Here is a 12,409-nt window from a genome sequence, read left to right as displayed (position 1 = left end):
TGGACAAAAGGGAGAGAGAGGGGGTGGGGGCTATACACATAGCTATGGCATCCTGTGAGTCCGATGACCTCAGGTCTGATGGCAAAGCATTCTTCGGGTTCGACTGGGGGGCGGGGAATGTTCCTTGATGTCTCCATGTCTTCTTGGTTGCTTGTGTTTCTTGTTCCTCAGTTGCCTGCTGTTTTTTCTGTGGTGGAATGCTCTCTTTTTGTAGTCATCCTTGGCATAGCCACAACCTTCCACCTGGCTGTGGGAATGCTTCAGGGTGGATGATGGAAGGCCCCATGTGTGAATGGCTCCTGATGTGTGAATGGCTCCTGATGTCTCTCCTGATATAGGAATGAGGTTTGGTAGGTGAGAGGAAGAAGGTTTGGTAATGAGGTTTGGTAGGTGAGAGGAAAAAATGGGGGTATGATTCTGTTGTTGATTGTTAAGGCATATTTCCAGTACTTTACAGTGTTCCAAACATGAAGAGTGCTTTAACTTTCTGTTGCAGAAAGACCATGTGAAAGATTAAGCCCTAAGATGCAGGTTTTGTTTATTGAAATATTTTAATAACATATTGAAAAAACCACCAATAATGATTCTACCAGCATTCTTGGCTGTTTGGAGCATTTGTGTTTGTCCGTCCTGTGCTACTCTCAGACCAAAGAGAGGGACTTTTCACAAGTGATGCACTACTATCCATTTTTCTCCTTCTTCACAACAAATAGAAGCTCACTACTTAGGCACAATTCAACCTCAGAATAACAGTTTCTTATGGCAATATTTTACTTGGTTTGCAATCATTTCCCTTTGCTGTTAAAATATATGCAGAATACACCATGTGTGTTCCTACATAAATAAAAGCACACGTATATGTTCCATGCGAGAGAGAGAAAGTGTACAGTCTTATTGCTGATTTCTCTCTTAACTTGCAGAAGGCTTTATCAAGCTCTGTTTACACAGAAGAAATAACTGTTTTGAATGACATTATCTCTTCCTGCTTGTACTAACAAATGCTGTATTCTTGATACCTTACCAAAGTTTTGAAGGTATTCCCTGCAGGTTTCAGCAGTAGCTGTAATGGATATTGTTTATTTTTATAGGACTTTCACCAAGGGACTATGGACCCAAGCCTGCTCTCCTTACTCGGGCAAAATTGGAATTGAGATTTTGTTAACTGGTTTTTGTTACATATTCAACAAGCATTCATTTGGCATAGGGCTTTCCTTTCTGTATTAAGCTACTGCTGCACAGGACTGTATGAAATCCGGTGAAACCGGTCTTTCCTCATGATTTTGCTTTATGTCTATCCACCTTTTCCTAGGGTCCCTTTATACATACTATCTTGATGACTATGCTGTTGTAAAAATGTGAACTTATTATACCACTTGACATGTGGTTTTTCGCTTGTTTTGGAAGATCTAGTATGCCGTCAAGAAGCATTTTATGTGTTTTTGCTGTTCTTCAATTCTCATGTAAAACGTTGATTTCCTGAAGTGATGGAGTTTTTTTAAAAAAAAGCTTTTTCCTGAGTAAGGCATTTAGGTTTTGCCCACCTCACAGTCCCATAAAATGCTTGCTAATGTTTATGTCTCCCCATGAACGTCTTTATATACAGAAGTATTTATTCTCTTCCTGTGGGATTCAGACATCCCTCCAACTTCTGGCTGCAATTGCACTTAATTTGATGATAACTAGGCTAAGTGGGGTTATAAACTCAACACTCAGAACTCAGTAATGGCTTGTGTGTTCTCTTGAAGACAGTTCCTGTAGAAAGACCACTGTTAAACAACCAACCGTTTCACATCCTCCCGCTGTAGAGTACTGTGAACTTAGATTTTAAACCAAAGAAAATTATTTTTATTCTATTTGGAGAACAGTTCCTACCACAGATAATAGTAAAATGACATTTAGCGTTGAAATAATGTTCCCTGACATTAACTAATGAGACTGATTTACATTCTTCAAAGGCAGCTAAATGCTGGTTAAGATAAGGAAATTTTCAGTCTGTAATTAATTAATGCAAACCCTGTTGACTTTTCCAGAATCTAGAGCATCCTAAGTAAGATTCAGTTTGGCTGCAGGCTTAATTCCTGTAGCAAACAAATTGCCCCTCCTGTGCCAAAATAATAATCAAAAACTGTTGAGGACATGAGGTTTAGTGCTTTCCCAGGGGTGCTAAGTTCAGAGGGCTTGAATTTAGCCAAGTCCTTGGCATGGGAAATATTAGCCTATGTGCTGAGAAGCTGGATTCTTATCTGAGACTACGGAGGCATTAGGAAGTCTAAATCAGGTGTTTGATACACGGCTCAGTTTGGCCCACTATTCTAGAACTTCCCCTGTCTTCTATTCCTTTTCACATATGTTACCTAGCATTTTTATTTGGTTCAGAAAGGCTTTTCTTTTAGAATGAAAAATAACCAAATTTTGACCCCAAAATGGCTAGGGGTTTGTTTTGGGGTTTTTTTTTTTTTTTTCAAAAATGGGCTAACAAAAGATTTTGGAATTTTTACCTTCATTTTACACATTTATTGTTAAACACTGTGATTAGAAGATTCAGCAGAATTTTTTTTTTTTTTTTTTTGACCAAAGTCTTTCCTGGCAATATCTATCTGTACACCCAGTTCTGCATGCTGCTTTGGACTGTCTTTGTTAAAATTAGACATGACCAAAATGTGCATTTTTTTTTCATAATTGTACAGAAAAAAATTAGATCTTTCAAACTAATTTTACTATAATCTTGGTTCTTTAGTGCATCTAAAAAAGTGGCCCAGTACATCCTTTTAAGTATTTCTGTTCTTTTCATATCACAGTATCTATGAAAGCTGAATTTTCAAAATGATTGAAAGAATCGGATACCTTTAAACTTACTGCTAAACAGTTTCATTTGTATTAAAATTTCATACAAGTAGGAGCCAGAAGTCTTGTAAAGGTGCAGTACTGTGCTCAAGTTAAGAATTGACATGATGACCTATGTGTAAACTTAGCTACAGATACTTTGATGTGAAACCTTACACCTTGAGGTTAAAGAACCAAAACTGAAAGGCTGTTACACCGTTACTGCAGGATTCTTGAGACTGTAAAAAATTGCAGCTGCCAAGTATTGTTGTCTAAAATAGCCTGAAAAAAGCTAAGGGGCCACCAGGCTCTTTCTAGCATCAGTTGTATTTATTCAGATCTGTTCCCAGAAGCCAGTAGAACAAATGCCTAGATTTCTGGAGAGCTGTGAATAATCAAATATTATTTCAGTAGTGACAGGTAATTAGAAATGAAGAACAACTGGGTGCAATTATTTATTAATAGAGTTGCATGTCAACTAATTGCAATGGCTATTGAGGACTTTCTTCAAACCCATATTAATTCTTTATTCTTATATGTGATTAGCTGCTATTACAAGGCGTTCTGTTCTTTTAAGTGTCACAGCTGAAGTCACCGATACCTTATGCAGACCTTTCTATCATGCTTCTGAAAACCCATAGCTAGCATGTTTGGTGGAGTTGCAGCCTGCTATCGGAACTATCGTTAGTGTTCAATTGAGCTCATAAGTTCATCTTTTTGTGATTCTTTATTTCCACATCTATATCTATATATAGATATCTATATCTGTATATAGATGTTCTATACAGAGAGATATAGATACGGTGCCAACCGCAAGTTCTAAGGCCTGTCTGTTTCTATTTTCTGCATACCTACAGATAAACAACAAAACCAACGTGGTAACCAGCCCCAAGGAAAATATTCCTACCCCGGCGCTGGTATACCTGGAATCTTCTTTCTCAAGCTGTCTTGAAGTTTTTTACTGTCTTCTGTTTGTTGTTGTTCTTTTTTTTTTTCTTCTTCCTTTTTCATGCATTTATTCTGTTTGCTTTCTAAAAACAGGTTTTGGAAAAACTTTTTTGTTTGAATTACGCTTTTTTTCTTTTCTGTGAGGAAGTCCATTTGAGCGTCTTTATTAATAGAAAATGTTACATGGAAGCTGGATGTAGTAGTGTCATAGCGTTTGTAACTGTAGCTAAATTTTTTGCATGCTGTGCCAGAAAGTGAGTAGAATGCACTTTATGTTGCTCTTAGCTCTTTGCCTGATAACTGTTTCCATCTTTTTAATGCTAACCTTTTGCACAAAACCAAAGAAAAACCCCAGCCGAACAACAACAACAAAAAGCCTGAAAATGCTCTATTATTTTGTCTGTTTTGTCTCTAGTACCAGCTTTGATATCAAGGAGAGCTAACAGGATTATTGCTAGGCTACCATAAAATAGACCTTATTCAGATTTTCATTCCATATTTCCTAAAACTCAGCAGGACTTTGCAAGTCTTCACTGGGATCACGAGGCATCTAGCGATAAACATTTTTGCTTATTTTTTTTACATCTAAATCGGCAGGTACCATTACTCATAAACAAGCTCTGTTGGGAACGCATTACTAATTGGAGTGCTGTTCTCAAATATTTCTATTGCAGTCTTGCAATAGAAGTTAGTAGCTCCTCTTAGGCATACATGTATCACAGGGCTCACAAGTATCAGTGCCAATACATAAGTACCTAATTCTGTGAGCATTGTTTGCTGTATGCAATGCGTCAGGAGAGATTTTTTCCTCTTGAATTGTGTTTTTTCCTGCAGCTGACACTGAAGCATACATTGCTAAGTAATGTCTAAGGACCAGTTAGCTCATTTCATGCATGAGTATATACATTCCCAGATGTAGCTGTGCACAACGGTCCATGCCAAAAGTTTGCTGGCTAACTGCAGTTTCAATGAGTATTTGATTTACTTTTTTTTTTCTTTAAAAAAAAAAAGGTGGGGGGAGGAAAGGATTTGAGAGAAATTACACATAAAAATGATGCAAAGATCTCTTTCACTTAATTTCATGCCACTTTGCCAGAGCAGCAATGAATAGTAAGCTGCATCTTCCAAAACATGGTAGCATTTAGCAGTCTTTAGCTCATCTTTATATTTATTTGATCGCTTAATACTATTACAAGCAAACATGCTTAAAGAAAAAAAGGTGGTTTGTGGCCTTGTCTGGCTCAGGCAGGAAAATGTGCAAAGTATTTCACAGGCCCTTGCGCAAAAGAGCCTCCCACAGTCTCTAGACCTTCAAAGCCCTGCGTACGCTGTTCATGAATAAGGTCTCTGCATGCTGCTGGCGTAGGTGAAATGGTCTTTTTTTGCTGGCTTGCCATTGAGGAAATCTGCATTAGAGACATGCATTAGAGACACCCTCTGGCAACAGTTTTAGCTCTTGTCAGTGTTCGGCGTTGTGAGCCGGCTCTTCTTGCACTCCCTCACACCAATGAGAATGTATTTACCAATGGGAACTCTTTCTCTCTTTATTTTGTTCTTGCTCAGGAGCCCCAAACTACAGTAATCCACAATCCTGATGGAAATAAGGTATTCAGAATCAACTCCATCTTGTTTTTCAGCACCACACATTTCATCCACTATTCCGCAAACTAATAGGGCCATTCCAGGAATTTATCAAGGAAAATCTCATTCCTGTGTTTGTTACACCCTATGTCTCTTGAGCCTGTTTTCATCTGTGTTCATCTGCTACGTGTGTCCCGCCAGTCGCTGAACTTTCTGAAGCTCCTGGGGGGAGTCAGTAGCGATTAGCGGGATTCAGTACCCTGTGCAGCTAGGCTTGAGGACCCCGGTGTCTCTCATGTTTCTGCCAAAAATCTGCAGTCTAATTAATAAACCAAAGAACGCTGTTCTCAGAGTGTGGTGAGGTTCTACTGAAGAGTTCTACGTGCAGTTGTTGGCTTAGATAAAGACAGCGTTCAGTTTACCCCATCTGCCATTTCCCAGCATGCCTGTATCCCTGCCCCCCCCACCCCCCATGTTGTGACATGCCTTTCACACAGGACTCTGGTTTTCCTCCATAACATCACTGAGCAGTTTGCAAAAAAAAAAACCAAAACAGTTAACCTTTCAAGTGACAAAGAGGTCTCTTGATTTTTATACGTTTTCTTCATGTTTGCTTATTTTTCTTCTGTATTGTGATGTTTGCGTTTGGCACCTGATTCCTAAAATGTGTTTTGTTTTGTTTTTTTCATGCATGGACTTGAAAAGGGTCAGGAAATACCATCATTTACATATAACTCATGTTTCTAGGTTTTCTGAAAAGAATTTACTCCTCAACAAAATTTTCACTGTTTACAGCCTTGACTTAAAGAATTGATGTTTCATTGGCCTAGTCTTAACTACCTTGTGGTTATTTCATATGAGAAGGATTGAATCTGAGTGACAAAAATAACGCATGCAGATATTTCTCAAGCATGGAAGTGCTGATGGTGTGTATTGTGCTTGTATGTCCCATTCCTTTATGTACCTTGCATCTGTCAAACACGAAGCTTTCATTGTCACATGACTACTTTCTCAGCTCCCCAAGATAAAATTCATAGGCAACCAACAGCCTGTCTTTGAACGCTAATCTAATCCTTATCACTGAAGCCCACTAAAGACCAGAAAAACACAGATAAAATATTGGCATAACTACATCTACTTGAATATAATATTACTATGTAATCATAGCGATTGAGATATTCAATGTCCTGAAAGGTCACAGCAGACCAGCAAACCACTCAAGGCAGAGGGTCCCTCCAAAATTTATCTGAAAGACTGATCATTGTAGTATGGCAGCTGGAGTGGATGCTTCAATATTGCAGGCTACATCTGCTCTGTGAGCTTGTGCATGGTGTTTACAATTTGTATTTGGGGGAGGTGGTAGGGAGGGGAGGGTTGTTTATTTATGAAGTACTTGATCTAATCTTTTAAGTGATAGAGCATGATAACCAGACAGTTCAGGAAAAGCATGGTGACTTGTTCATTTTTGTTTGTGTGTGAATTAATTCGTGTTTTATTTGTGGTGCACTTACTTTTTGGTGGGGTTTTTTAAGGTCTAAGTAATGCATTAGCCATTTTAAACATTCCTTCAGCTCAGCCTTGTGAGGACACAGTGAATAAAAGGCACCGTCAAATTTACTTTTAAATACAATACCAGTCCTATTTTGTACCTTTCAGATAAAAACAGGCCAGTTAATCCTTTTTGCTATTGAGCCATGGATTTAAAAAAAATTATGTTGATTCTACTTTTCAAGAGAATACAGAGATTTAAAAAAAAAAAACAAAATAATGAAGTTTAAAAACTTTCTGGCTTTCTAAAACTGCATGCCTATTAGATTTGACAGTGCCCTGTTGAATTTCCCCTTAATATTTCATGTTTGTGGTAATTCATGGAAGACTGAGATAGAGTATCCTTACCTTTTTAACAGCAATGGCTTAAGTAAAAACTGTCTGATAGATGAGTCATTCCTCTGTTTGTTAATGCTACTACAAAAATACTCACAAAGATTTTCACAGTCGTTTTCATGTATTTATCAACTCTCTATCTTCTTTGCTAAATTTTTTTCATCACAGAGAACAGTATAAAACAACAAAGGCTGATCTAGTAGCCCAAAAGTGATTGGGATACCTTGTTTTAATAGACATGGCATGTCATACAAGCAAAAAAGCACCTGTAAATTGTAGCATGCAGAATTCTGCCCCTTGAAAAGTTGGAATGGAATGACTTATTTTGTGCAGTCAGTTTAATCACTAAGCTTAAAAAGGCAAGCTCTCCTACTTGGCTGAGGTAATTCATATAACATTTCAGATGGACATTGTTGGATATTAAAGAAAAGAAAAAAACCTGTCCTTTACATTCCTGTGAAGTAAAACCATTAGACAGCAGGAAGTGTATTTCTGATCCCTACTGCAGAGAAGGGTGATGTTTGACATTGGTTTCACATGGAAATGTCTTAATGGTGTGTGTCCATTTGTTTGTGAATTATATCCCACCCTGCTTCAAGGCTTTGCATGATATCTGTAACTAACTGTCAATTTCAAAGGGCACTCAAATAAAAGCTTGGCTGGTGTCTACATTCTACCTATGTTTGCTTCTCAACAGGAATCAACAGAAAGTTCCAATACAACCATTGAAGATGAGGATGTGAAAGGTATGATTTTAAGCTTGAAACGTTTGGAGAAGCAATAACATGAGTTACAAGAATGTGATTCATTAGGACGTTAAACATGGAAACTCCTAATGAATCTCAAGAGAGAATACTATTTTTCCTTATTTGAAAGAAATTGGGTTTGTGCTCTTCTGTGTTACTTCTGATACATTTCAGACTTTACCTTTGGGTTTTCATTGGTTTTCATTGCCCAAAATAACCATTTGCTTTAATGTTTTGGAATGAAGAGTGTAAAGTTATGCTTACTAACTAAGATACTAGTTCCAGGAATAATAGTAGTAGATTAAAAATGTCAGTGATTTGTAAGTGCTAAAATAGTCGGTGCTTTGTAAGTCTTACTTAGTTTATGTACTTTTAGCATGTATTTGTGGTTTGGGTTTGCTTTTTTTTTTAGTCAATGTTTTAATTTTTATTCTGTTCAGATGCCAGTGTTTTTTCATATTTCTCTTTTGTTCTGTTCATATTTTAATTCTTTTATTCTTTAAAAAAATGAAAATCAGTATTTTTTTTTATAAATCAGTTCTGTGATTTCACATGCTCTTTTTTATTCCTTTTTTCCCCCCTCTAAATATTATACTGTGATGTTACTCATACTTACTTAAATAAAATTGCGTTTTAAAACAAAGGGTTTTTTAAAAGAAGAGTATTGGGTTTGTGTCTCTTGGGCTCACAGAAAAGATTGGTTTTCAGCTTCAAAGAACCATGTTACACATACAGGTGGAATGGAGATGATAGCGAAGAGGAAACATGGAAATGGAAAGGAAAACTTAATTCTTGGTGAAGGTTTTGCTTAGTGAGGTTTGCTTTGTGTTGGAAATAACATAATGCCCAGGTCACCATTAAAAACATGTATTAGCACAGTTGTTCCCAAATGTACCAGCTGGAACGTGTTTAAAGGCTTAAATGGACTCTGAAAGGGAGAGCATGGGTGAGTTTTGGAGTTGGGAGAAGGCTCAAACAGAAATTGGTCAGGAAACCGTGAGAAATATCCAGTGGAACAGGTGCTAGGCATGTTTGATGGAAATACTGGGGTAATGAATTGGAAGGGTAAGCAGGAATGTGAATGCCCCTGGTAGCATCTGTCCACGGAGCCTGCCATTGACAGCACAGATTTTGTATTATGCTGCATAGGAAATCCATTGGGCACTTACTCATTGGTAGCTTAGCTCAGGCTTGTGCCAGAGAGCAGAGTCTAGCATCATGTTTTTGCTGCAATGCAGCTGTAAAGTGTGACTTGCATGAGCTGCAGTTAGCTTCAATTAAGTTTCTGATGTTGGTGCTCTTCTTCTTGAAGTTTCAGTGAATCATTTCATCTGCAGTTGAACTAAATTTTGCGTGCTATAACAGCTAGGCCCTGCTCGCTTTAAATAACAACCAAGTGAGAGCAGTTGGAGTTAGCATGCATTGATGGCTTTGAGAACAATTACAGATGTCTGCAGCCGATGCTGTGGAAAATACAGTGTAATTTAGCTTTATCCATACCATTTCGTATTTCTTGCTTCCAACTATTATGTGTGATTTAGCAACTAACCTCATTAAATGAATAAATTAATTGTAGGACCTCTGCAATGATGTAGTATGATGTTATAGCAGTTGGATGTTTAAAAAACTCATCTGAAGCTTAGCACACAGGATTGTATTTCAGGTATATAGTCATAAGAAAAATAAAGATGAGAATGTTTGCCTAATTCTTTTAAATGATCTAGTAGTATTGCAGTTAAGAACAGATCGGATGACTGCGATGTACTTTATTCCCGAAAATGGAAAAGAGGGTCTTGGAGGTGTTTGAGAGACAAGGCGCTGGTTGTGCGCCTCTCTTTGCTGGTCCATGGCCCAACACACAATGGTACCACCCCCCTGCTTGCCAGACACTGGGTGCACATTATATTCCAATGTGTAAGGATTTAATTTTCTCTTTATTTAAAAATCAAATATAACCTCCCTATTATTAAATGCTTGCAAACTTGCTTGCTTTTCATTTTTTTGTATTCTTCTCACACTTCCAGTCTTTCTACTGCAGGCTGTTTTTCCAATTGTTTCATTATAAATTAAAGTTAACAGTAACCCTAGGGTTTAATTTCTAGAATGACATGGGACACAGGCAGCCCTACAACCCTGACAGCTATTCCAGGCTAAAGCTTCATGCTTTAACAGAGCACTCTAGGGAAGAGATTTTCCCCCTACACCAAACCTGACAGCTGGATGTAGGTTTTCTAGGATGACAGTGAGAAAGCTGTTCTCTTGTCAGAAGCAGCTACTAGCTGCAGCTGGAGATAAGATACTGATAGGGACTACGGATTTCAGAGGTAGCAGAGAGCATTCTCTCAGAATTACGGGCTGTCTGGGCGTAGAGAAGGGCCATGAGCAACACGCAATTCATTATGAATTTTAGGTGAAACCATTTATTGGGTGAAATCACACAGATTATATACATTTCTTACTGCAAACATGGCAACCCAAAAAATGCTAATGGGTTACACACACTGTTCACACCACACTGATTGATTAGTGATTATAAGGAGTTCTGATAAACATATCTTATAGCTAAATATCGTTAGTTTACCTTTGATGCCTAAAAGCATCCACACACCGTCTGTTTTTGACCATCTTATGATTGGTTCTTAACATGTTCTGTTACTCCCAAGTACCTTCCCATAACTGCTTCTTGGTTTAGGGTAGCTTGTACCCCTATCATCAAGGCTGCTGTATTTTGAGAATGTGATTATTAAGATCCTCTCAGCATGAGTAACTTTTCTTGTCTCGTGGGAACAGAAGATATTGTCAGAGTGTAAATCTTGGGAGAAGAGAGCTAGGCTGCTAGCAGGCCTGCTGTCTTCCAGACATCTGGTTTCTTACGCACATGCCCGAGATGATGCTTCTCACCAAAATGGAGATCTAGAAGCACTTTTTCCCACCTTAGGTGCTAAAGGACCTTAAAAATCACACAGAATCACAGAATGTTATGAGTTGAAAGGGATCTCGAAAGATCTTCTAGTCCAACCTGCCCCTGCCCCACCAGAGCATGATCACCTGTATTGAGTCACACAGGAACGCATCCAGGTAGGTTTTGAATGTCTCCAGAGAAAGAGACTCCACAATCTCTTTGGGTAACCTGTCCCAGGGCTCTGCCACCCTCACAGTGAAAAAGGTTTTCTTTATGTTCATGCTGGACCTCTTATGCCCCAGTACTTTTATATAAATTCATAAAAACACATCCATAAAGCCACGTGTGAGAACAGCAGTGGTATATAAATAACAGAATGGGCTTATAGAGACAGCTTTTGGGACACCTCCTTCAGACCGAGGGATAACAGATAACATTTCTGAAGCTTTTTCAACTCATCCTGTGCCGCATGCAGGAAGTTTTCAGCATCCCTTCACAGCTCCTGGGGAGGTCAGACATCCCTTAGAAATGCTGAAGGAAGAGCTCCCTGGTTGCAAAGTAAGAGAGAAGGAACCCTCCCTGCAGAAATTGAAACTCCTGTAATTTTGAAGCTTTTCTCTATGCTGGTTGTCCCACCACCCCCATTTTCACCCTCCAATGGCAGCTTGATTTGAGCACAGATACTTCAACCAGAGTCTTTGCATTTGGCCAAGCTGTACTGAATCTGAATCCATACGATAAACCTGACCTATGAGTAAATCTATTTTACAAAGCCTAAAAAGAGATCAATTTTCTATTTAAAACAGATAGCCACATTAAATTTTAATGTTATATCTACAACCCTTATGACAGTTAAAGGTTTTAGGACTGTATTATTCAGTGTAATTCAGTGACACTGTATGCATTTATACATCCTGAGGTTCAAACCCCACACTTTGGTACCTTTCTTACAGTGAAAGGAAAGCGTTGGATCTTTTTTGTTATAAGAAATACATTTTCATTTTGCTTTTATCACAGCATGGAGAAGAGGCACCCTTCTTCCTGTGAAGGAGAAAGGAAATGAGGATGCCGCTCTGTAATACAAAGTAGTATTAGCATATGTTTTACAGCGTGGCCCACACCTTACAGAGAACTACCCTTCCTTGCAAAGGCATGCAGTTGATGCACTTTATTCCCTCTCCTCATACTTTAACATCGTGCATAGGTTGCAGAAACGGGTACAAGGTTCCTTTGTACAGACTACGTGCCCGCCATATTTAATACATTCAGCTCTGCATCAAGTGGTTTTCTGGGCAGGGTGGGTTGGTGCTTTTTTTTTTTTTTTTTAATTGATTGAACTCTTTAATGTTGTGTTGAAGTTGCATGGATCATGATGAGTCTGTATATGGGACAGACATATTATCTCCAGCATGGCTGTGTTTCTGTGAGCCCTGTGGGAGTATGTGTGCATGTGCATGTCTGTGCAAAGTGTTACAGATGTTAATGATTCATTAGAAGAAGTAGTAATTAGACAAAAAACTGAAGT

General features: G+C 38.4%; 1 protein-coding gene across 3 annotated transcripts in view; it reads left to right on the top strand.

The window, feature by feature from the left end:
- The window catches only part of CAMK2D (calcium/calmodulin dependent protein kinase II delta), a gene marked incomplete at its 3' end in the record, with an annotated part of 165,735 nt that overhangs the window by 133,707 nt on the left and 19,619 nt on the right, over positions 1-12,409 (top strand). For 2 of the 3 annotated variants that reach the window (XM_084264020.1, XM_084264022.1), the window contains 3 exons: positions 3,681-3,740; positions 5,335-5,376; positions 7,934-7,982. In XM_084264020.1, the coding sequence (XP_084120146.1) occupies positions 3,681-3,740; positions 5,335-5,376; positions 7,934-7,982 (151 nt within the window). The remainder of the gene's footprint in view (positions 1-3,680; positions 3,741-5,334; positions 5,377-7,933; positions 7,983-12,409) is intronic. The other variant, XM_084264021.1, reaches the window with a different exon arrangement.

This window comes from Gallinula chloropus (assembly GCF_964237585.1).
Source record: "Gallinula chloropus genome assembly, chromosome: 4".
Lineage (NCBI taxonomy): Eukaryota > Metazoa > Chordata > Aves > Gruiformes > Rallidae > Gallinula > Gallinula chloropus.
The sequence above is the reverse complement of the archived record's forward strand: the minus strand, read 5'-3'. Positions and strand labels throughout refer to the sequence as shown.